The sequence below is a fragment of the Hyalella azteca genome, unplaced genomic scaffold (genome assembly GCF_000764305.2).
Source record: "Hyalella azteca isolate HAZT.00-mixed unplaced genomic scaffold, Hazt_2.0.2 contig2627, whole genome shotgun sequence".
In the NCBI taxonomy this organism is placed as follows: domain Eukaryota; kingdom Metazoa; phylum Arthropoda; class Malacostraca; order Amphipoda; family Hyalellidae; genus Hyalella; species Hyalella azteca.
The window spans coordinates 173275-195381 of record NW_025932894.1 but is presented as its reverse complement, the minus strand read 5'-3'; the positions used below and the strand labels follow the sequence as shown (position 1 = coordinate 195381).

Sequence of the window (22107 nt, the reverse complement as noted above, 5' to 3'; positions counted from 1 at the left end):
TAATAGTGGTTTCAGCGTTTATTAGGCCATAGGCCTGTTGCCGATTCTTAACATCACAGAACATCCACAGCATTTTGCGGTTTCGAACTCGCAACTCACTGCTACAATTCTGCTGTGCTTAACCGCCCGGCCTCCTTGCCGATTCTAACCATAAACTGGCGCACAGAGCTAGGATCGAACCCGCGCCTCTCCGCGCCAATCTTGGTCCTCTGAACTTTAAACACTAGGCAACCCTGCCTACAATATTTAACAATGTTAAATAACTATTAACTATAACTACAATAACTATTTAGCAATATAAACAACTTTTGATGAGCTATCGCAACTCCAGACTAGGCAAACACACATAACTAACACTATATAACTTACCCAATGTGAGAACACCGTGCGCTTCTTCGAAACTATTGCGTCAATGTTCAAGTTTTCTCATCCTAATCTAAAATTTTGGATATTTAAATAATTTTGATTATTCATAAACTAGCGAATTTACAGCAATTACTTATGTTCCAAATTTTAAACAGATCCGTTAAGTATTGAAGGAGTTATGAGTGTTTCAGTCGATCAAGAAATACGTTTATTAGTTTTAATTGAAAACTAATTTATGTAAAAATCTGAAATAATTCCTGCCGCAGCGTATCGATAATAACTACTCATATTCTAAAATTGAGGCAAATCAGTTCAGTATTATAGGAGTTATGAGTCCTTCGGTTGATTAAAAAATACGTTTATTAATTTTAATTGAAAACTAATTTATGTAAAAACATGTAATAATTCCTTCCATTGCGTATCGAAAATAACTACTTATATTCCAAAATTCAAGCAAATCCGTTCAGTATTGTAGGAGTTATGAGCCTGTCGGTTGAATGAAAAATACGTTTATTACATCTAATTAAAAACTAATTTGTGTAAAAACCTGTAATAATTCCTGCCGCAACGTATCGAGGAATAGTGTAGAAAAATATTTAAAAAACCCTGTCCATCAAATTTTGTTGCAGATCCATACCTGGTCGCCAATTTCGACCCGAACGGCTCAGTTGGCTGCAGGTATTGAACCCACAACACACTGCTGCAATTTTGGTGCTATGAGCTTTAAGCATATTCGCACCTCTGCCGTAAAAATGTCGGTCTGGTACGAGCAAGTAATAATTTATTTTGTTACGTTGTCACAAGAATGTTGGAATTTTATCTAAATGGTATAGCAAGGTAATCATTTCCCTGTCAAGAAATGCAGTTCGTTGTTATAATCCTGTACAGACTCATTTTTTAAAGTTTTATAAATAGTTCGACAAGAAAGTTTCTTGAGAGTTTCAGCCTAATACTATTTTTCCTGTGCAGACTCATTTTTCAAGTTGTTCAAATTGTTCTACAATAAAGTTTTCGAAAAGTTTCGGCTTAATATTATTTTTCAGGGAACTTTATCATCAAAATTGCGGGAAGCCGTACTAGAACGTTTCGATGCAAACATAGCTTATGGTTCCGAGACGTTCTTGCGGTTCGGGTCGCGAATGCTGGCTGATTGATTAATTCAATATTTTTTGTATCTGATCGAACCGGTTCGATCTAAATATTCAAAAATGGTAAGTTGATGGTAATAAAATAATTGTGTAAATCATTAAATGTTATAATGATACTTTAATTATGTAAGGTGACGTGAGCTTGTTATAGGTACTTCAGCACTAGTAGGTAGTAGCCTAACCTCGTGTCATGAGATTGAGAAGAAACCGATTAGGCTAAGAGCAAGCTCAGCAAGCATCCTCAAGTTTAGAGCGGTCAGGGGCTAGAACCGCCTATGAGTATGAGACTATGAGTTAGGCTATATGAGCCTATATTTATGAGGTTCCTTCACTATGTCTCCGTCTGATTACTTTTTGCCTAAATAAGGTACCTAGGCAGATGTCTTAAATTTAGAATGCATTCCAGACATTTATTTTCATTTCATCATTGTTAGGATTAAGAATTTAAGATAGATTTTGTAAACTTTGTATTACATGATTTTCATCTTTTATCAGGAATGAAATGTTTGCACTCTGACTTTATTGTGAAGCATGCAAATTTTATTATTTTTTCAAGGTGTGTGATTTTTATCATTTATCCTCTACTGAATGGTCAATGGTCTGCCATCAGTGCCATGCATTTCAGAATCAGATCTCACTCACACTCACAGTGGTAGATAGGCTAAAAGAACTTTTCAGCTATTGCTAGACTAATAGGGTAAACCCGNCCTAATTAAAAGCGTAATTAAGTAGTGTTCAACATTCATTAGTGTTCTAATTCAAAGCCGTGTTGTATTCCAATACAGCTCACACAGCAAGCGGAATTTGAACATGTGGATGACGGCATTATGTATCAGTAGAATTTGAAGTGCAGACAGAATACGCCTCACCACGTGCCGAATATTGCCACACACAGTGTCGGAATATAGGGATTTGGTAGGTTTGCATTCTAAAGGCTTTTAAATAAATATGGCAACATTTTGTGACGTTTCATTGTTGCTGGCGCGTAGTACCATAGTGGCAAAGCAGAAAGTTTTTTAGACTCTCTTTCAAGTTCATTTTTGAGTTCTATATGTAGACCAGTAAAGTATCCTCGATACCTGCATTATCATACATAAGAAATTGGTATAAATCTTGAGTTATTGAGGAAATTAAAAATGAACTGATTCCAAAAAAGCTCTGGTTTGCCACTATGCGTAGTACGGTGTTTTGCAAGTCACGTAAAGCAAACAGAACTCAAGTAATGCATACGGTTATTTTTTTATAGTTTTTAATTTCTTGATGCGTCCTTAATGTGCCGGAATATACCGCGTTTACCCTAGTCTAGCAATAGCTGGATAGGTAATATATTCTAATGTTAACATAAGGTCATAAGAAAATGTATCGGAAAACCTACTCTACCACGTTGGTGACATTACAGTGATTACACCACCTTCCACTGCAGTGAAAATTGATACACTGACACTGAGCTCATTAGAAACTGCCGTGCTTCCAAAATCGCGCGTGGTTTGAAATCCAATCATGTGCAATGAATACTTTTCTAAAATAAGACAAGAACGTCCACCTTTGCAAAAAATTCTCATGATTAGATAATACCAACAAAGTTTTCAATCAGGATTGGCAATGATTAAATAAATCAAAATGATTAAATCTTGTGATTAAATCACTTGATTTTTTCTAAAAAAAAATCGGATTTTTCTTTGTTTTTATTTTTTATTTTTTATATATTTAAATATATTGAGTGGCAGTCTTTAATTTACTTGGAGGTATTGTTAGTCATGGTTTAGTGTAAATGTACTATGAATGACAAATCGGTATATAAACTTGTTGCTTTTAGTGCGTATTATAGGTTCCAATAAATTGAATGTTTTTGATACCAAGGCATCAAGTGTGCAATACATTGTACAGCTTAGCTAATGCAGCTAATTGTACAGCTGAGCTAATGCAGCTAATCTTATTTTTAGCTGATTAGCTAATTCTTATAAGGCTATAAGTAGTCTTTAACTATTTGACTATTTGTTATATATTGATTACAATATACAATTTAAATGTGTTAGCTAGCTTATACAGGGTGGGGCAGAATTGATTGAACAGTTTTGATACAAAATAAAAGAGTAATGAAGGTACATAGAGAAGAAAGTTTATTTTCCTCAAGATTAGCATAACATACTACCATTTAAAATAACATGTTTTGGAAACAATATCAGGAAGATGAGCTTTGTTAGCTGCATCACACTGTTGGAGTCGTTCTCAGAAGTTTTCTACAGCACGTTCACACATATGGCGAGGTATGGCCATAACCTCTGCTGTAATAATCCATTCCCTTAGCTGTGGTAGGGTGTGAGGGCAACTTCTGAACCCCTTTCTTTTAGATGTCCCCAAATGCTCAAATTTGGGGACATCTAAACTGTAAATCACCCCATTTACAAACTGTAAATCACCCCTCAGAGTTTGGGAACATGCGTTTCAAAACATTGAGTGACATTTGGGCTGTGTGAGCTGTAGCTCCATCTTGCTGAAACCACACCTCTCCCAATGCTTCATTTTCAACATTGTTTTCCATCCTGGGCTGCAAGAAATTTTGCAACATTGCAGCTTGGTGTTCGGAATCCACTGTCACGGTTACTCCCTCCTCTGAGAATGACTCCCAACAGTGTGTTGCAGCTAACAGCCGCCATCTTCCAGATATTGTTTTCAAAATATAAGTATTCTAAATGGTATGTTATGCTAACCTCTAGGAAAATAAACTTTTTTTTTTAAATAAAAAAAATCACCAACCCTCTTTTCAATATCACACAAAATTATGAGATTAATAACTTTTTCAAGGCGTACATTCACTAAGTGCTTCTACGATTACATTTGACATGGTGGTGTCACACATTTCTTTTGCTCATGTCAAATTTGATTTCACAATAAATAGACTTGATCCACATTCCATACTGAGATTTAAATGATTGAAAGTTGTTTTAAATTATAAAAACCCATTGATATGTTCCAGATTTGAATTTTTCAATTTTTTGTCTTATGTTGAATTTATCTTGATAACTTCACTTCAAAGTTCTGAATGATTTTGACTGCCATTGCGAGTCTTCAAATGTTTTGTGTCTTTTAGAGAATGTTTGATGTTTGAAACGGGAAATTATTTCATTATACATTATAGAACATTGAGCATGTACCATAAGGTGCATTAAGGTCATTCCATGCCAAGTGGTTAACCCTTCCCACCAACCACACACTCAGGATGATGCATGTGTTTGGGGAATTTTCCCCCGCACAATGAGTTTTTAAAGCCATAGGTTTGTGCAGTTGGCACAATGTAATCAAAATTGTTTCTCTTTGCACATGTGTTTGCGCAATTCTGGCCATCAATTCTACGCCTCGCAAGAGCAGTTTGTGGAGGAACAGACGTAATACTCAGTATAGTATGCCTTTAATTATCCTTCAATGGTTTTTCTTGATATGGAAATTTGGTGAATGAGAAATCTAGAACTTTATTTTAGAAGAAATTTTCTCCAAAGTCATATGGCAACTCTGAACACCGTCTGTTTACATTTCGTATGTTTAATAGCCCCAGTTTACGATTACCGTACGTTCCGTATCTGACAAGTGGAAGAGTCAGAAGTAACCCAGACATGCCTTACATTTTATTATTGTTAGTTCGACTCGCATAGTTGATATAAACTTTGATGACCAACGAAATATAACTTTTTTAATAGGGGGACTTCATGTTTATTAAACTACAAGTAATGATCTTTATTTAATTATAGCCATGTTGAAATGTTTTTTTTTTGTGAAGCCCACTTCTGGGGCCATATTTTCAAAACTTGCTAAGTAAACGTAAGTACTTACGCTCTATTTTCTTGTCTATGATTGGTGGATTTTGCTTGTGTGGCCATCAATGATTGGCTGATGGACTTACAATTTTTTGACTTCTTTTGAAAGTATGGGCCCAGGATCATTAATGTTTTTATATACATCCTCGTATTGTTAGGGACGCTCGCCACTTCCATCAGATCTTAAAATGTAAAAGTTTAATAGATACAGATTTGTATGAATTAAGTCATTCAATATCGTTAGCTAGATTAAATTAACTTAAGTTATGAGAACTTGAGAGACTAAAGTTATGAGAAAAGCAAACACTTTGAAATAAACATGTGCACAATTCAAATATTTTATATCCATTCACTGCATTTAATTATTTATATATAGTCTTATAATTGTAATTGTTTTGTTTCTAGTTTTAAATTCACATATTTAAAGATTAAAATTGTATATTTTAATTAGAATACTCATATTAGGGTGGAAAATCTTTCTAATTGCCTAAAAAGGTCAATACAATCTCAACCTCTCAATATACAGGATGGAGCAGAACTGATTGAGCAGTTTAGAGGTAAAATAAAAGAGTAATGGAGGTACATAAAGAAGAAAGTTTATTTTCCTAGAGGTTAGCATAACATCCCATTTAGAATACTTATGTTTTGAAAACAATATCTGGAAGATGGGGGCCATTAGCTGCAACACATTGTTGGAGTCATTCTCAGATGAGGGAGTAACCGTAACGGTGAATTCCGATCGCTATGCTGCAATGTTGCAAAACTTATTGCAGCCCATGATGGAAAACATTGTTGAAAATGAAGCATTGGGAGACGTGTGGTTCCAGCGGGATGGGGCTACAGCTTGCACAGCCCGAATGTCACTCAATGTCTTGTAATGCATGTTTCTCTGAGGTCTGGTGTCTCTGAGAGGTGATTTACAGTGGCCTGCAAGGTCACCTGATTGGAGCATTTGCGATTTCTTTCTTTGGGGACATCTAAAAGAAAGGGTGTGAAAAGTTGCCCTCACACCCTACCACAGCTAAGGGGACAGATTATTGCAGTAGAGGTTATGGCCATACCTCGCCATGTGTGAACGTGCTGTAGGAAACTTCCAAGAACAACTCCAAGAGTGTGATGCAGCTAACAGACACCATCTTTTCAAAACATAAGTATTTTAATTGGTATTTTATGCTAATCTTGAGGAAAATAAACTTTCTTCTTTATATACCTCCATTACTCTTTTATTTCGCCTCAATACTGTTCAATCAGTTATGCCCCACCCTGTATAAGCTAGCTAACACATTTAAATTTGATATTGTAATCAATATATAACAAATAGTCAAATAGGTAAAGACTACTTATAGCCTTATAAGAATTAGCTAAGCTGCTAGCTACATACAATGTATTGCACACTTGATGCCTCTGTACCAAAAACATTCAATTTATTGGAACCTAATACACACTAAAGGCAACAAGTTTATATAGGTACCAATTTGTCATTCATAGTACATTTATACTAAACCATGAATAACAATACCTCAATATAAATTAAAGACTGCCACTCAATATATTTAAATATATGAAAAAGTAAAAAAAATCATGATTTTTTATAAAAAAATCAATCGATTTAATCACATGATTTAATCATTTTGATTTAATCATTGCCAACCCTGGTTGTATTTACTTGAGGAAATTTAGTTCATTGTGGTCAACTTAAGAGACAAATTTTCAACTAACTAATAGTTTTATAAGTCTAATTTTTATTGTTGAGCAAAAGGTGCAGGCATACAACTTCCAAGCGATTACTTTATAGAAACTGAGCAAGTTAGTGTACATGTTTTAAGCCTTTAGGAAGTTCATTTTTTTGCCTCGAATAACGATGTTGGGTTGAAAAAGTGGTCTTGGTGGATCAAAACAATATATGAACCTCAAAATTAGAATTCCATCCTGTTGCTATCAGGAGTGAAAATTCTATAGATTTGTCCAAGCTTTGTTGTCATATCTACGCAAATACATAATGGTCAAAGCCAGAAAGTGCTGCATGTAGGCCAGAGGCTTATTTTGGGATGTATGCCAGTATGCTAAGGAAGCAAGTTACTGATATGCTTGCTACAGAACAAAAGTACAATTCTGACTGATGCCCATGATTGACAGTGACACATGCTATACAAATTTACAATCAATCATTAATGTGGCTGATGCCTGATGATCGACATGGATGCAAGCGATTTACGATTGATTTGGCCAATGTTCAATAATTGACACTGATACAATCAATGTGGACAATGCCTGATGATCAACATGGACACTCGTGCCTTACAATCAATCTAGATGATGTCAATGATTGACATGGACACTCATGCTTTACAATCAATGTGGTCTATGCCTAATGATTGACATAGACGTTCGTGCTTTACAATTGATGTGGCCAATACGTTTGCGCTTTACAATTGATGTGGCCAATATGTTTGCGCTTAACAATTGATGTAGCCAATGCCTGATGATTGACACAGACACGCGTGCTCTACGGTTGATGTGCCCGATGCCTGATGATCAACACTTTTGCAACTGCTATAGGATTGATGTGGTCCATGTCTGATGAATGAAATGAACACACTCATTTTAAGATCAATTTTGCCGATGTCCAATGATGAACATTGACGCATGTGCTTTATGATCAATGTGGCATAACACGCAACACAATGATATAACACAATGTATCATTACACAACACATTATAACCCAACATAACATGACATCACATTATAACACAACACACTGTTACAAAAAATATCCTAACACAACACATTATAACATAACAGAATATATTGTAACAAAACATAAAACAATATATAATATAACAACACACACCTATAACCAAGCACAATATAACACATCCTAACATAACACAACACATTGTAGCACAACATAACATAACAAAATATAACACAACACATTAAAATATAACATAACACAACACAAGGACTTTTGCATTGACACAATTACAGAATTGAAAAGTTACCCATTTTCATTATGAAAATGTATTTATAAATGTTTTTCTTTAATTATTTATATATGGCTCTTTCTTACTGCAAAAATCTTTGAATATTGAGAAGAGCTCTTTATTTACTGCAGAAAGTATATTTATACTTGCCAGGCACTCAGTTACTCAAGCAATGGTTTGCCATCAGTTTGAAGAAATAAACAGCTTTTTTTATCTAAGTATCTTTTCTGTGATAAATTTGATTCCCTGCAAGGTTTGGTTTTGTAAATTGAATTAAATTCCCTGCCTGGGAAGGGGTTCAGACCTGAAACAATTGATTATGTGATTATGTTTGAACAGTTGGTGAACAATTTTGGTATTACTAATCTAGATGACATTGTTTAATTGTATTCTGCTTGCCTGCTCCTGCTTAATTCCTTTCAATGATTCAGCTCAACTTAGCAGTTTGTTTCTATGTTTTTCCCCTAAGTTTTGTATTTATGTACAAGACTGTCTGATCCTATATAATTTGTTATCTTAATTTATGGTTCAACTAATCTTCCCAATGATCAACCCAAAATCACTCAATTTGTGCACCTGTTAGTAATACCTACCTTTTCCCCCCCAGACTTTCTCCAAGAACAACAAGATGATGAACCATGTGGGCTACCGCATGAAGATCACAATGCAGGATAGCCGCACTTTTGTGGGAGTCTTCAAGGGTAAGAGTGTAAATACTTTGATTTTGTACATCACTAATCTTGCTTATTTAATCTTGTGGATTGGTAAATGAATTAAATGTAATGGGATTTATAATTATTGCCTAATCTAAGTTACCAGGTTAATGAAAATCGTACCTGGATGGGAATAAAGGTACCTATTTAGTAATTTCTGTGATTAAATTAAAAAACGATGTAGGTAGATGTCAGTTGAGAAATGGAAAGGATACAGAAGGGAATAATATTATAGCCACTCGGAGTTTGTGAATTTTTATCAAATGAAAAGTTGAAATTTGACACTATTCATGATTTTTACTAATGAACTTCAATTTTGCAGCTTTTGACAAGCACATGAATGTAATCCTGTGCGATGCGGAGGAGTTCCGCCGCGTGCGCACCAAGAAAGGCGACGGCGCTCGTGAGGAGAAGGAAGAAAAGAGATCAATGGGATTGGTGCTTCTGCGTGGGGAGACCATCGTTACCATGACAGTTGAGGGACCTCCCCCTCACGAGGACAACCCTAGGGTGAACCTCCCCATTGGAGGACCTGGCAGCAGCAGACAAGGTGGGAGTGACTTCATAATTGATGCCGTAATGTAGGTATATTATCATAACCTCGGCTGTGAGGATTATTTTATTTACAGTTGCAGGACAATTTAGTCCTCCATGTATTTTCTAAAATATATTAATTAATTCTCTTTTGGTTTCACTTGAGTTTCATCAAGTGGTCGGCATGCTTGTTGGCATGTCATTTTATATCTCCCGTATTGTGAGATGGTCGCAATGCTTATTGGCAGGTGGCTTCTTGTCCCTCGGCGTTGGCAGGTCTCATGTCCTCCGTATCAACAGGTGGCCGCGGTGCTGGCGCCCCCGCTGGCTATGGCGGGCCGATGCGTGGCATGGGTGGGCCTAGCGGAAGCATGATGAACCCAGCAGCGCGGTCCGGACCTCAGAGCTACGGTCCTCCAGGCGCTTATGGCCCCCCAATGGGTCGTGGTGGCCCCATGGGCCCTCCTCAGGGCTATGGCATGAGAGGTACAGTTTTTAAGGTCCAAATTTAAGCCAATGCAAAAGTTTTTGCGATGATGTATTAAATTCACGGTAATAGTGAGAACAATATTAGCCCTTATTTGGGCTAGTTACCATGTATGATCACTTAAAATCGTCTCCCAAAAAGACAGCCCACGGCTCTCGATTTGTGTCTTTGAGGATACGTTATCATAATTTTCCCAAACGCCAATCATCTGACCAATAACATCACCTCCTACCTTGCCCAAAAATTCAAATATGAGCATTGAAATAAAATTCTTGGCTTGATCAGTGAAATTTATGCTCTTTCCGTCTTTTTTTTTCAAAAGACGGAAGTATCAATATCTATAAAATAATTTAAGGTAACCTGATTGAATTGAATTTAATTTAATCTTAGATGGTTGATCTATACATTTGCTTGCTTAAATTTGAATTATGCTTTAAAGTTTTTGTGTTGTGACAGCATTTATTGAATTATTCAAGTGCGATTTAGTATTCCAATAAGCAGAATTTTAAAAAATACATACAAGTTGATATATCCTTTAATAGTTCATATTTTTTTGTACTGGCTTCAAATACTTGAAATTTCTGCATGTTTCTTTGCTTGCTCGCAAAAGGAATCACGTACTTCCATGAAGGCTAAAAAATTCGCTGCGTATCTTAAAAAAATTCAACCATTTCTCTCGCGCTTAGCATATCTCAAAAATAGATCTCATGTTCATGTATGCAATTTCTCAGATTTTTGCAATGCAAATTAACGAAACGATGAGTTATTCTGGTTGTATTGTTCTTCAGGCTATCCAGCTGAATTCAAGGCAAATACCATTCATTTCCTGGACCTCGAATTAAGATTTCTCATATTTAGTTTTTATAAATTCATAAGTTATTTTAATATACGCTCTCAAGATGGCGGTTGATTTATTGTTCAAATGAAGGCTTAACCTGAGCATTTGTGCAGGTCCTGGAGGCCCTCCTCGATATTAGGTTGTCATCAGTCACCGCAGCCTGCCTCTACAAGCGTCCTCTGCTGATCAATACTGAACAAAATCGTGTAATTTTAGTTACATATTATTGTTTCAGTAAAATTTATTATTTTCGAGGCATGGCTCATAAGACAGGTTGAGCGGTGTAATGCCTATCGGGAAACCGTGCCACAGGCTTCGAGTATCATGTGATGTTTTTATAATAAAAGTTTTTGTTGATATTATAGTGTCATTATCTTTCAATTGTCTATTTCTTTGTGGATGTACCGGCTAATGAAATGATATCGGCCCACTCTTGTCTATTATGTTGCGTGATTAAGGGTAGATGGATTTGTTTGTACTTTATTTTGTCTGCATGAAAACGGTGCGTTAACAGTTTTCAAACAAGACTATTTAATGCCGTAAGTGTGACGAATGGCAATAGTATGTACGCCTCTTATACTAGTCATGTTCAGCTAAGATTTTCTCACCCTGACATCGTGGATCGTACTTCCCTTAAAGTTGAATACTCCTGCCATCGATGAGACCTCGCTTGCAGATGTCGAACTCCCATATATCCCTGGGCACTTGTTGGTGATAAGGTTTCCCCACTATCGACCGTCGTGGGAAGGCCTGTTCGTTGCACCTGACCTTATACTAAGCATTGAGAGGTCAATCAATTTGAAATATACATTTTACGAGAGCATGCCAAATTAATTTCTTGAAAATGGCCGTCCAATTGTCTTGAAAATTTTTCCATTGATAGTCGACTGACGTAATGTTGCTGAACGCTGGGTTATCTTCCTAATGACGCTACTGATCTCTTGTAATACCCAAAATATTCGTGCTATTGGCCTTCATGATAATAAATAAACTGCTGTTCACTATTAATAGCTATGCAGTAACGTGGAATTATTGGCTGTGCTAAGTAACAAGATAGCACTGTAAGGGGGAAAAAAGCCTGGCATTAATTGGGTATTGATACAGAATGGACTCTGGACTCGTGTTGATTCTTCGGTATTATCTTTTTCGAATGAAAAACTCGTAAATTCGTTATAATTTCGTGGAGTATTCCATGAGGGGATGAAACAACAGAATTCTCAATGGGAGTCTCTTCCAAAACCTTTGCAGAATTTAGCTTACATGCACAAACTAACTGCACAACGTAAACGTATTGAGCTATCGCACTGTCAGCTGCCTAATGATATGTTTGTTCATGAGTACGCGTCACCACCACACGTACAGCCGTGAACCCAAGATATTCCTTCAGATTTTCAACGATTTTAGAATTTATTTATGTATTTTGTGGTGCATGCTGTCGAATGAATACAATAATTTCATAATTATACTCGTGTGAGCGTGACAAGGCAGTTGATTTTTTTTTTCAGTAAAAACCTGTAGTGTTGTCCGGTAAATTCAACATTTTCCGATCAATTTCGCTGAACCGTGATCACCTATGAACTACAAATGCCTTATTTTGATTATAGTTGTCCATCAATCATTATTTTGTCCAGGAGTGGACCCTGTACTAACTTTTGTTTAGAAATAAATGATCATTGATTGGCATGGGTGTGAGCCACCTGTTGTTACCCAATGGTTTTCCCGTTCCAACGTCGTGTGCGTGCCTGAGAGAAGAGGAATGCTGCTACCCCGTCAACAGCAGAAGTTATGAGTTTTGACTAGGTACGAGTTATTGTCTGTTGCCTTTGATGTTTTATTGCTGTTATCGGAGCATAAAATGATTTATTCTGCACCTTCTACCATATCAGTCATCAAAATCATATTATTTAAAAGTATAATAGAAGGTTTGGACTAAAATCGCAGTTTGGACTAATAATAATGGTGCCAGCGTTGAATAGGCAAATTTTGACCAGTCGCGTATTCTAGACTCCGCAAAATTCTTACAGATTGCAAGGGTTTCAAATCGACCACTTACGGCTCCAATCTTGCTGTCCGCATCCACCCGGCCATCTCACCGATTTTGAATCGTACTGTCACTGGATGCTATTGCCAAACCCTCAATTTCAGCGCTTCAAACCTGGTACTCTAAACTTCACCATGGAAGTTCATTGTTGCCTTTGGTGCTTCAAATTCCCAGTCATAAATCGCCGCTGTCGGGAGTCAACTACAAGTGAACATGTTTGCCCCTAATTAACGGTCGCAACGGCGCGGACGCAAGTCAATAAACAGTCTGGCATATGAGCAAGCTACTGAAACATTCGCGCATGCCTGCGAAAATACGTCCGGGGCCACCGCCGTGCCCGGTCGAATCATCAGTAAACTGCGGGCACGCGAATTAAATTCTTCATTGACTGCCTAACTCGACTTGTTTGCGGAGATGCCTGCGCCAAACGGCCTGAGAATTTCGAATTGGGAGAGGTCAAGATTGCATGTTGCTCGGGTTTGACAATACATTTCTTCAGTTGAATTTTTCCCCATCGTTTGCAGTTTCAATGTCCAGACAAAAGTTGCCGAAGGGCACTGCGCAAGCCTTGACGTGGACATTGATGATTAAACTTTTTTTAGACGCTTTATTTACGGTTGTTTGCTGGAAAAAGTGTTCAATACAGAGATTATACCATACATGAAATAGTTGGTACAGTGGAGTGTGGAACGATTCGAGATTTGATCCGTGATTAATTTGATTTCAATAATCACCTAATAATTAGGAATAGTTAGATACTTTGTTCTTTTGACGCGTTTAACTTGTTTACTTGAAACAGAAAAAGTGATTACGCATCCAATATTTTCTTTTACACTTGCATGACTTCAATAAGTAACACATTGTCTGGAACAGAGCGGAGCTCTTTCATCGTACACCTAAATATTAGTATAAAAATCCGTAGATTATTATAAAAAGTGCTTACTACAAGTATTTAGGAGACCTTTAAAGAATCGTTGACTCTGAATGTTGCATAGTTGCCCACAGAAGTGGCAGTTTAATGCGTCGGATCCAAACTTGAGAAATAGTCGTGACGGCTCGTAACGCATCGAGTTATTCCCTTTTGTTTAAATATTGCATGAGAAATATTGTAAATATTCTGTCAGAAAAATGGCTATTAAACTATTTTCACGAATAAATAAAGACTATCAATTGCTGCCTACAATCAAAAGTGATTGAGGAATTGCTAAAAAAATTAAAAAAAATTCTGATTCACCATCACTGTTGTAGCTCAATAACAACGAGTCGAAAGCGTTGCGCTATCGCATTTAAATGCTCGCGCACAGTATTTGCTTGAAGTGTAACGATCTAAAAAATATGAAGATCATTTGATTGCTTAAATCACAAACTAAGAAAAAATCTAAAAGCGTAGAAAATGCAAAGGAAATTAATGGTCTTTTAGTCGAGAATTTTTCGGAGGAGGCTCTACGATCAGTTTAAAATTTCAATGATACGAGTAAGGTCAAATTTGAAATACATTAAAAGAAGAAGATATTAAAACACCTAAATCGACGTTTGAAGAAGGTTAAACAAGGTTGAAACCAAGAGATTAGTAATTTAAGCGGATGAACTACAAGCGTTTTTTGGACAAGGCTGTCGTTTAAGAAATCTAATGATTCCGTAATATATAACTCGAAAGTTTTCGTTCTGATAATGGATCTAGTGTCCTAAAAGTTTTGAAAATAGAGTGAATTTTTTGGCATCTTTTGCTTCTAAGTCTTTCTTCGGAAAATGTTTAACTTATAACACACTGTGCTAATTGCGCAATGACTTGCTAAAAAGCATTTTTTCTAAACACTGAACCATCAAGGTTTACAATTCGTCATGTAGCATGTGAGAACGACGTAGAATGTTGCAGCTGACCCGCATAAGTTTCGCTTATATATAGCAGCCTGCTTCAGCCTGTTGTTAGCAGGCATCATTTGTTCTTGTAAGATGTTCATCAAGTCGGTCGTGGTTGCACTGGTGTGCTGCGCAGCCTTGGCTGTAAGTATACATTCATAATTTAGCTTTATTTCCTTCCAGACTATTAGTAAAACGCTTGTCTTCAAGTTTTTTTAATTACTTTTTTGCACTGAAACAACGTCGACTTGTCAATAAAAAATTAGAAAAACTTTGAATGGAAATTTTGAAATCAATTTTTGACCCGTGTCGAATAGTTAAATTGGCCTGAAGTGACAGAACTTAACATCACTTATTTGTCTGTAAGACTAGTAACAGATCCAAACGCTTTCAAGTAGCCTTTGTTTACGACGGGAATTGTTTGATTAAAATCTTTAATTAACGGCCAGGCGGGCAATCCTGCCGCTGGCGTGCCTTGGCGCTGGACTCCTCTTCACCTAACAGTCACCCCCAACGTCAGGGCCTTGCCCTACAAGAGCGTCATCGATACCTACGTGCCCAAGGAAAAATTTTCTGGCACTCGAGTCGGTGCGTGATTAGAGCTCACTACAATGCCGGCGTACTAAGGATTATGCAATTTTTTTTTGTTTGCACTTGTAATTTAAACCAATCAGATGCACGAATAACTTCAATTTAAATGGACTATGAGACGAATAATGAAAGATTATTCACTTTTGACAACAGTTGAGGGCTGCGGTCCCGTGCCAACTCAGGACCGCATTGTGGGCGGTGAAGAGGCCGTGCCTCACTCCTACCCCTGGATGGTCGGCCTCTTCATCAACATCGCCACCTTCTGCGGCGGCTCCATCATCGACAAGGAATGGATCCTGACGGCTGCTCACTGCTTGGATAAGTACGTGGCTTCCTCCTGATATTATGATGATTTCTTCTAGTGTTACTTCCAACCATAGTTTTACATTCAATACTTGAGCAACTGGAAGATTGCTTTCGCTGTCATAATCATAATTTAGATGGGAAGCAAGATTTGTATTCATATCAATTTCACAATTCTTGTATTTTATTGAAATTGATTACCTTTGCTCTTTAATTCAATATTTTAAAATATTTTCAAATAAGACATTCAGTACACATGAAAAATGTGCACGAGTATCTGAGCATAGTGCATTCATCATTACATACATAAGAAACTCTGATCAATTCTCCATAGAATGAGGAGAGAAGAATAATTCTAAGGTCAAATAGTCCAGAGTTATCGAACACTTACAGCATTAAATAAACAATGTTGAGACGAGACTTCCAATTTTCATTAATTTTTTCAGGCACAAGGACACGATGAATTTGAATTGGTATTTATTTGAGCTTACACGAACAATGTACATTAGTTTTTACATCTTACCTCTATAATGGCGTTCTCTTCTCAGTGCGCGGACTGTTGATGTGGTGGCAGGTGCCCACTACATCCAACAAAACGAGCCCACTCAGGTAACCATAACATCCACGGAATTCTACGTCCACGAAGACTGGGGCAGCATTCTCATCAGAAACGACATTGCGCTCCTCAAGCTGCCAACGCCTCTAACATGGACTCGTGAGAGCACAATTTGAATTATGTGTTTCTGATGTGTTATGAACGGAGATTTGTGCAGCTCCTGTTGGAGATTTGTGCAGCCCCTTTTGGAGATTTGTGCAGCCCCTATTCAAATGCCAACAAATTTAGTTAAGCAACATACATTCATTGTGAATCTCAAGTCCTAAAATTTTCATCAGAAGGATATTCTTCAATTATTATTGTCTACAATTGCTCAGTGGAAGTTGAGCTGTACGTCATTAGTGTTGTTTGATTAAAAATATTTCAGAAGGAAAATAATACTGTGAGCAAGGCGATACATCAGAGACTTTCTTCATTGGTTTCTGACTCAAAATAATAATACGCCATATTGATTTCTTCCCTAAGCTGAAATAGTAAGCCATGTTGTTTTCTTCCCTCAGCTGAAATAGTAAGCCATGTTGTTTTCTTCCCTCAGCTGAAATTGCGCCGGTTTGCTTGCCCTCATACAGCGACGCCGAGCTCGTGGCTGGCGACCTGGTCAACCCCTCGGGCTGGGGTCTTCCCTCTGATGGTGAGGAAATTTTTCAGCCAAACTGTACTGCACTAGAGTACACAGTACCATGCAATTCGGGAGAACAAATTTTACCTCCAAATACTGAAATGTGTAAACTCGTGGAACGACAGTCCGCATAGAACAATTGAATGTGGGGTTAACTAGCCACAAGAATTGAGTATTGCAATATATATAATTTTAAACAATACGTTTCTTCAGACTCGTCATCCATCAGCCCCGTGCTGCGCCAGGTGACCGTGCCAGTCCTGGACAACGATGTCTGCGCGCAGTCCTACCCTGGCTCTGTCACCCCAGACGTTATCTGCATCGACACCACGGGAGGCCATGGAACTTGCAGCGTAAGTTCACCCTTCCTTTATATAATTTATTAGCCTTCATGTAATCCAAAATTTACATGCCAATAACGGTGTAAATAAAATTAAATAAAATGTGTTTCTCCATTAACTTAGAACGAATGAGGTGCAGTTTTTTTGAGAAACAAAATAAATTTCACTCTTCCTTGACATTAATAAGTTTTTTGATTCGTATGAACTCCAGGGTGACTCCGGTGGACCCCTGAACTACGTGAACGGAGGCAAGACCACCACCCGCGGCATCACTTCCTACGGTTCCAGCACCGGTTGTGAAACCGGCTACCCAGATGCCTTCACCCGCGTCACCCACTACCTCAGCTGGATCGCGGAAAAAACTGGCATCGCCATTGACCCATGAGCATTATGGATTTTTAAAAATTGCTGCAGAAATATAATTTATGAATAAAATTACTTTTCCATTCCTAAATATGAATAGAATGTAGAAGCTTCATAGATAAATGAATGGGGAGAGTTGTTCGCACGCAAACGCTCAAAAAAGATCGTAACCAAATTAAAAGAACATTAAAGAACATTACTCCTTCTGAATCCAAAAGTGATAAGCCAACTTTAGAATAACCTAGTTATCTTACCGCCCTAATACTGTAGGATAATAAAAACTAATGAAAGAAAAACGTATGCGTTGAGTGCTACTGGTATGAAAAACATGAACTTGAGCCGATGAAGAAAACGCAGCGAAAAGGACCTACGACATTAAAAATGATATTCATTAAAACCACCCTCAGCCTTAATTTGCCTCACATGAACGCTGCAATTCAAGCGAAGCCGGCGAAGAAGAACTTTATATTGTTAGCTACTGTTTTGTTTGCTCACTAGGGGATAGCTTAGGAAGCTTTTTCTCTTATAGGAAATTACTCTCAATTTGGGGAATATTCTTCGGGGACTTATTGAAATTGAAGCTGAATAGTAATAATATTATATCCCACCCCCAAATTTGAGGACATATTCTGTAAAGAAGAAAGGGCTCATAAAAAATTAGGCCGTATTTATTGGTAGTAATATTTGGAAAACGTTCATATGCAGTTATATAAGAAAAATTACTTATTAGCGAACCATTGGATGATGATATCATTATTTTTAGTATATTCAAGTGCAATAATCCTTTCCTTTAGTCCGCTTGTATTATGAATCATATCCATGATTATCATTTGCTTCACCTTTGTACAAAACTATAGTGCGCATATCTCTCCACGAGTTACGACAGCCAATTCGTGAACGGGAGCTGTTGAAAAACGCAGACGAGTGGATGTTCAATAAGTGAAAATAATCGAATAAATTTTATTCACTAAGCGATAATCCCAAGTTGTGTCCCGGGAGCCGAGGATGGCAGTGGCTACGAGTTGACACACCTCTCGCGCTTATGATCACACATCAGCAGAAAATGAGTGCCCCAGCTGTACAAAAAATATAACTCAGTACTCACTGCAGTGAGTGACAGAGAGCGCATTTTCTCGTTGACGAAAACTTGAGGTCACGGACAGACGGACGGACGGACAGGCAGACAGACAGACGGACATGGCGAGCACAATAGTGCATTTTTTCCTTAAATGAGAAAATGCGCTAAAAACTCGAGATCAACTGTTTGAATCGAAGATGTTTCACAAGCAAACCTGGCTGTCGCATTAAAAGGGATTAATAAGATATAGAGAAACGACGATACTAAGTTAGTGTTGCTGATTACTGCTTAGTTGACATGGATCAGTATTAGCAATAAATAAACAGTACATATTGGGACCAGACTTCCAATTTTAATTACTTCTTTCAGTGATGGTTCTACCCTCCCGTGGAAGGCCACAAGCGAGTCTAGTTTTCCTGAAGGCCTGTCAGTGGGCGCCGTGGCGCCAGTACTTCATGCCGTGCCGACGGGAAGTCCCTCCTGATACTCCTGGTAGGGCTCAAGTCCCGAATGCATCAGCGACAGTACCAGTTTGGTCCACCGTGTCCTCTTCAGCGCCCGAATGTTAGCCCCACCAAACCCCGATCGCTCCGCAGGTCTCTACTAGTTCATAGAGACGAGCCTAAAATACAATAAGTTGGTGTCTGATATCTTGAGGGAGACGAGAAGATAAAGGAGAAGATGAAGATATGGTGTCAGCACCAAGGGAGAAGATGAAGAAATGATAAATCCTGTGTGCTGACTGAGTAAACGTTTGAGTGGAACTGCTTGCTGGGACGCGGAACTGGGGAAGGGAAGTTTTGTTTTTCGAGTCGTTATACAAGAATTAAGAATGGCTCAGCTGCCAAACTGCTGCGTGTGCTCGAAATTATATAAAGGAAAATTAAAGCTTTATTTAATCAAGTAATTCAATCAAAATTATTAAATTGGAAGTCTGGTCAGAAATGGTTTGGGGTGTTAATATCATACATCGCCGAGTTATCAGAACTAAGTGAAGGTATAGGAAGATACCTTCAGTTTTCTACACCTGTGTGGTTCGCCGTGGCCTTTCATTGCCCAAAGTTTAGCCACCGCCAATCTCCGATCGCATCGATATTCTCTAATGGCTTAGAGAGAATATTTTAATGGCTCACAGAAAAGATTTGAATAGGTGAAAAGGAATGATTGGTAGGTTCCATTATGACTAGTAAGCCACGATGTCTCCGATAAGGTTCAAAAGATGACGGTCAACTGAGTGCTTACTTAGAGAATGTTAGCAATGGACTCCTTGCGGAGAGATGGTTAGTAATGGACTCCTTGCGTGTAGATGGTTAGTAATGGACTCCTCGCGTATAGATGGTTAGTAATGGACTCATTGCGTATAGATGGTTAGTAATGGACTCCTTGCGGAGAAATGGTTAGTAATGGACTCCTTGCGGATAGATGGTAAGTAATGGACTCCTCGCGGAGCGATGGTTAGTAATAGACTCTTTTCGGAGAGATGGTTAGTAATGGACTCCTTGCGGAGAAATGGTTAGTAATGGACTCCTCGCGTATAGATGGTAAGTAATGGACTCCTTGCGGAGCGGTGGTTAGTAATAGACTCTTATCGGAAAGATGGTTTGTAATGAACTCCTTGCGGAGAGATGGTTTGTAATGGACTCCTCGCGTATAGATGGTAAGTAATGGACGCCTTGCGGATAGATGGTAAGTAATGGACTCCTTGCGGATAGATGGTAAGTAATGGACTCCTTGCGGATAGATGGTAAGTAATGGACTCCTCGCGTATAGATGGTTAGTAATGGACTCCTTGCGGATAGATGGTTAGTAATGGACTCCTTGCGGATAGATGGTTAGTAATGGACTCCTTGCGGAGAAATGGTTAGTAATGGACTCCTTGCGGAGAAATGGTTAGTAATGGACTCCTTGCGGATAGATGATTAGTAATGGACTCCTTGCGGAGAAATGGTTAGTAATGGACTCCTTGCGGATAGATGGTTAGTAATGGACTCCTTGCGGATAGATGGTAAGTAATGGACTCCTCGCGTATAGATGGCTAGTAATGGATTCCTTGCGGAGAGATGGTTTGTATAATGGACTGGTATTTAGAACACGAGACGGAGAAGGTAGATGGTTATGGAGAAAGTAATGGACTCGGAGAAGGTAGGATTATTGATTCGAGTCATCAAACAACAAAGTCAGAGGGTTAAGCTACGAAACTGCCGCGCGTGCACGTATTACTGAGAACTAATATCAGATTCATTAAATGAATTCAAATTGGAAGTTCAGTTAGAAATACTTAGACTAGAGGAACCCAATGAGATATGAAACTTACAAAGTGAAGGTAGGATACCCTCAGTTTTCTACAGGAGTTCTGAATTAAAAACCCACTTTACACAGTAATTGGCTTTAATTTTTAATAATCGCAACCCATTATTTTCTTATCGCAATTGCATTACTGTCTTCTTCCACATGACAGAGGCTGGCTGTAGCAAGGTCAATAATTGTTATTTCGTGTACCAACTAAGGAGGCTATGATTCAGCTGCAAAAAAGAATTCGAAGTTAGCAAAAAGCCCCACACCGCTCTATTCATTTTTAACCTAAACGTTTCGAAGAGTAAAGTGGGTGTTGGCAATTCTAGGCATGTGTCTGAAATACACTGATGTACATGACGAGCCATTTTTTTATTTTTGTGTAAGATTTAAAATTTGTATGAAGAGGTCATAAATGACTTTGGTACGATATTCACTAGAAAGCCTCTACTTTGATCCCTATTAAATCAACCTAACACGACGTTCAGACCTTAAAGTATGGTGCACTCACTAATACAGTCCTCTGTTTTGTGCATACATAGCAGTACAGGTACGGCGCACCCACTGGTACAGTCCTACACTTGATGCATATTTCGATCTAAATACAGTGATTACGTAATGCATATCACGACACAGATACATCCTTCAAATCATAGAAATGCAGGTACAAATTCCAGCAAGGGTCCTTAAGTAGGCTCGTTTTGAGTCTGAAGTTTGAGCCATGATCGCGAGTTCACTGAGGAAAGGTGGGAAAAATAGTGACAAAATTCGAATCCATTCCCCAGAGTATCAAGTGCACAGATTCTCAATTGACGGATGATATTTTAAATAAAATTTTTAAGATTTAAGATAACTAAAATTTATAGGATGTGGCTTTAATACATCTGGAAAAATGTGGATCTGATGTTTTAAATGATGTTTTTGAAAAAAAGATGCCATGATTAGTATTACAAGCAAATGTTACATACTTGATTTGAGAAGATTTACCTTTCCACGAAACGCAGGGAAATCTTACGAGGATGAGACAGCATTCTCACGAGATGGTAGTTGTACTGCACAAACATGATACTGCTGTCGTGTGAATCAGAAAGATTGTGATGAGTTTTTCCTAAGAATTCC

General features: G+C 37.9%; 2 protein-coding genes across 2 annotated transcripts; both read left to right on the top strand.

Annotated features, from left to right (window-relative positions):
- Positions 1–1434: 1434 nt before the first annotated feature.
- Positions 1435–11241, top strand: LOC108673359 (small nuclear ribonucleoprotein-associated protein B). Its single transcript, XM_018161178.2, has 5 exons — positions 1435–1577; positions 8920–9013; positions 9348–9575; positions 9860–10045; positions 10998–11241. The coding sequence occupies exons 1-5, from the start codon at positions 1575–1577 to the stop codon at positions 11021–11023; spliced, it is 537 nt and encodes a 178-aa protein (XP_018016667.1). The 5' UTR covers positions 1435–1574; the 3' UTR covers positions 11024–11241.
- Positions 11242–14842: 3601 nt separating this feature from the next.
- Positions 14843–17690, top strand: LOC125179555 (brachyurin-like). The gene is made up of 7 exons (XM_047885633.1): positions 14843–14929; positions 15235–15373; positions 15530–15698; positions 16228–16394; positions 16831–16926; positions 17128–17267; positions 17467–17690. Exons 1-7 carry the CDS (start codon positions 14879–14881, stop codon positions 17638–17640), a joined length of 936 nt encoding a protein of 311 aa, XP_047741589.1. The 5' UTR covers positions 14843–14878; the 3' UTR covers positions 17641–17690.
- Positions 17691–22107: the final 4417 nt, after the last annotated feature.

Bases quoted from the DNA above. Each gene is read 5' to 3' on its own strand.
- LOC108673359 (XM_018161178.2), top strand. The intron at 9,576-9,859 runs GTGGGAGTGACT...CCGTATCAACAG, and splicing joins ACCTGGCAGCAGCAGACAAG to GTGGCCGCGGTGCTGGCGCC. The intron at 10,046-10,997 runs GTACAGTTTTTA...GCATTTGTGCAG, and splicing joins TCAGGGCTATGGCATGAGAG to GTCCTGGAGGCCCTCCTCGA.
- LOC125179555 (XM_047885633.1), top strand. From the start codon at position 14,879: ATGTTCATCAAGTCGGTCGTGGTTGCACTGGTGTGCTGCGCAGCCTTG. The intron at 16,395-16,830 runs GTGAGAGCACAA...TTCTTCCCTCAG, and splicing joins AACGCCTCTAACATGGACTC to CTGAAATTGCGCCGGTTTGC. The intron at 17,268-17,466 runs GTAAGTTCACCC...TATGAACTCCAG, and splicing joins GAGGCCATGGAACTTGCAGC to GGTGACTCCGGTGGACCCCT.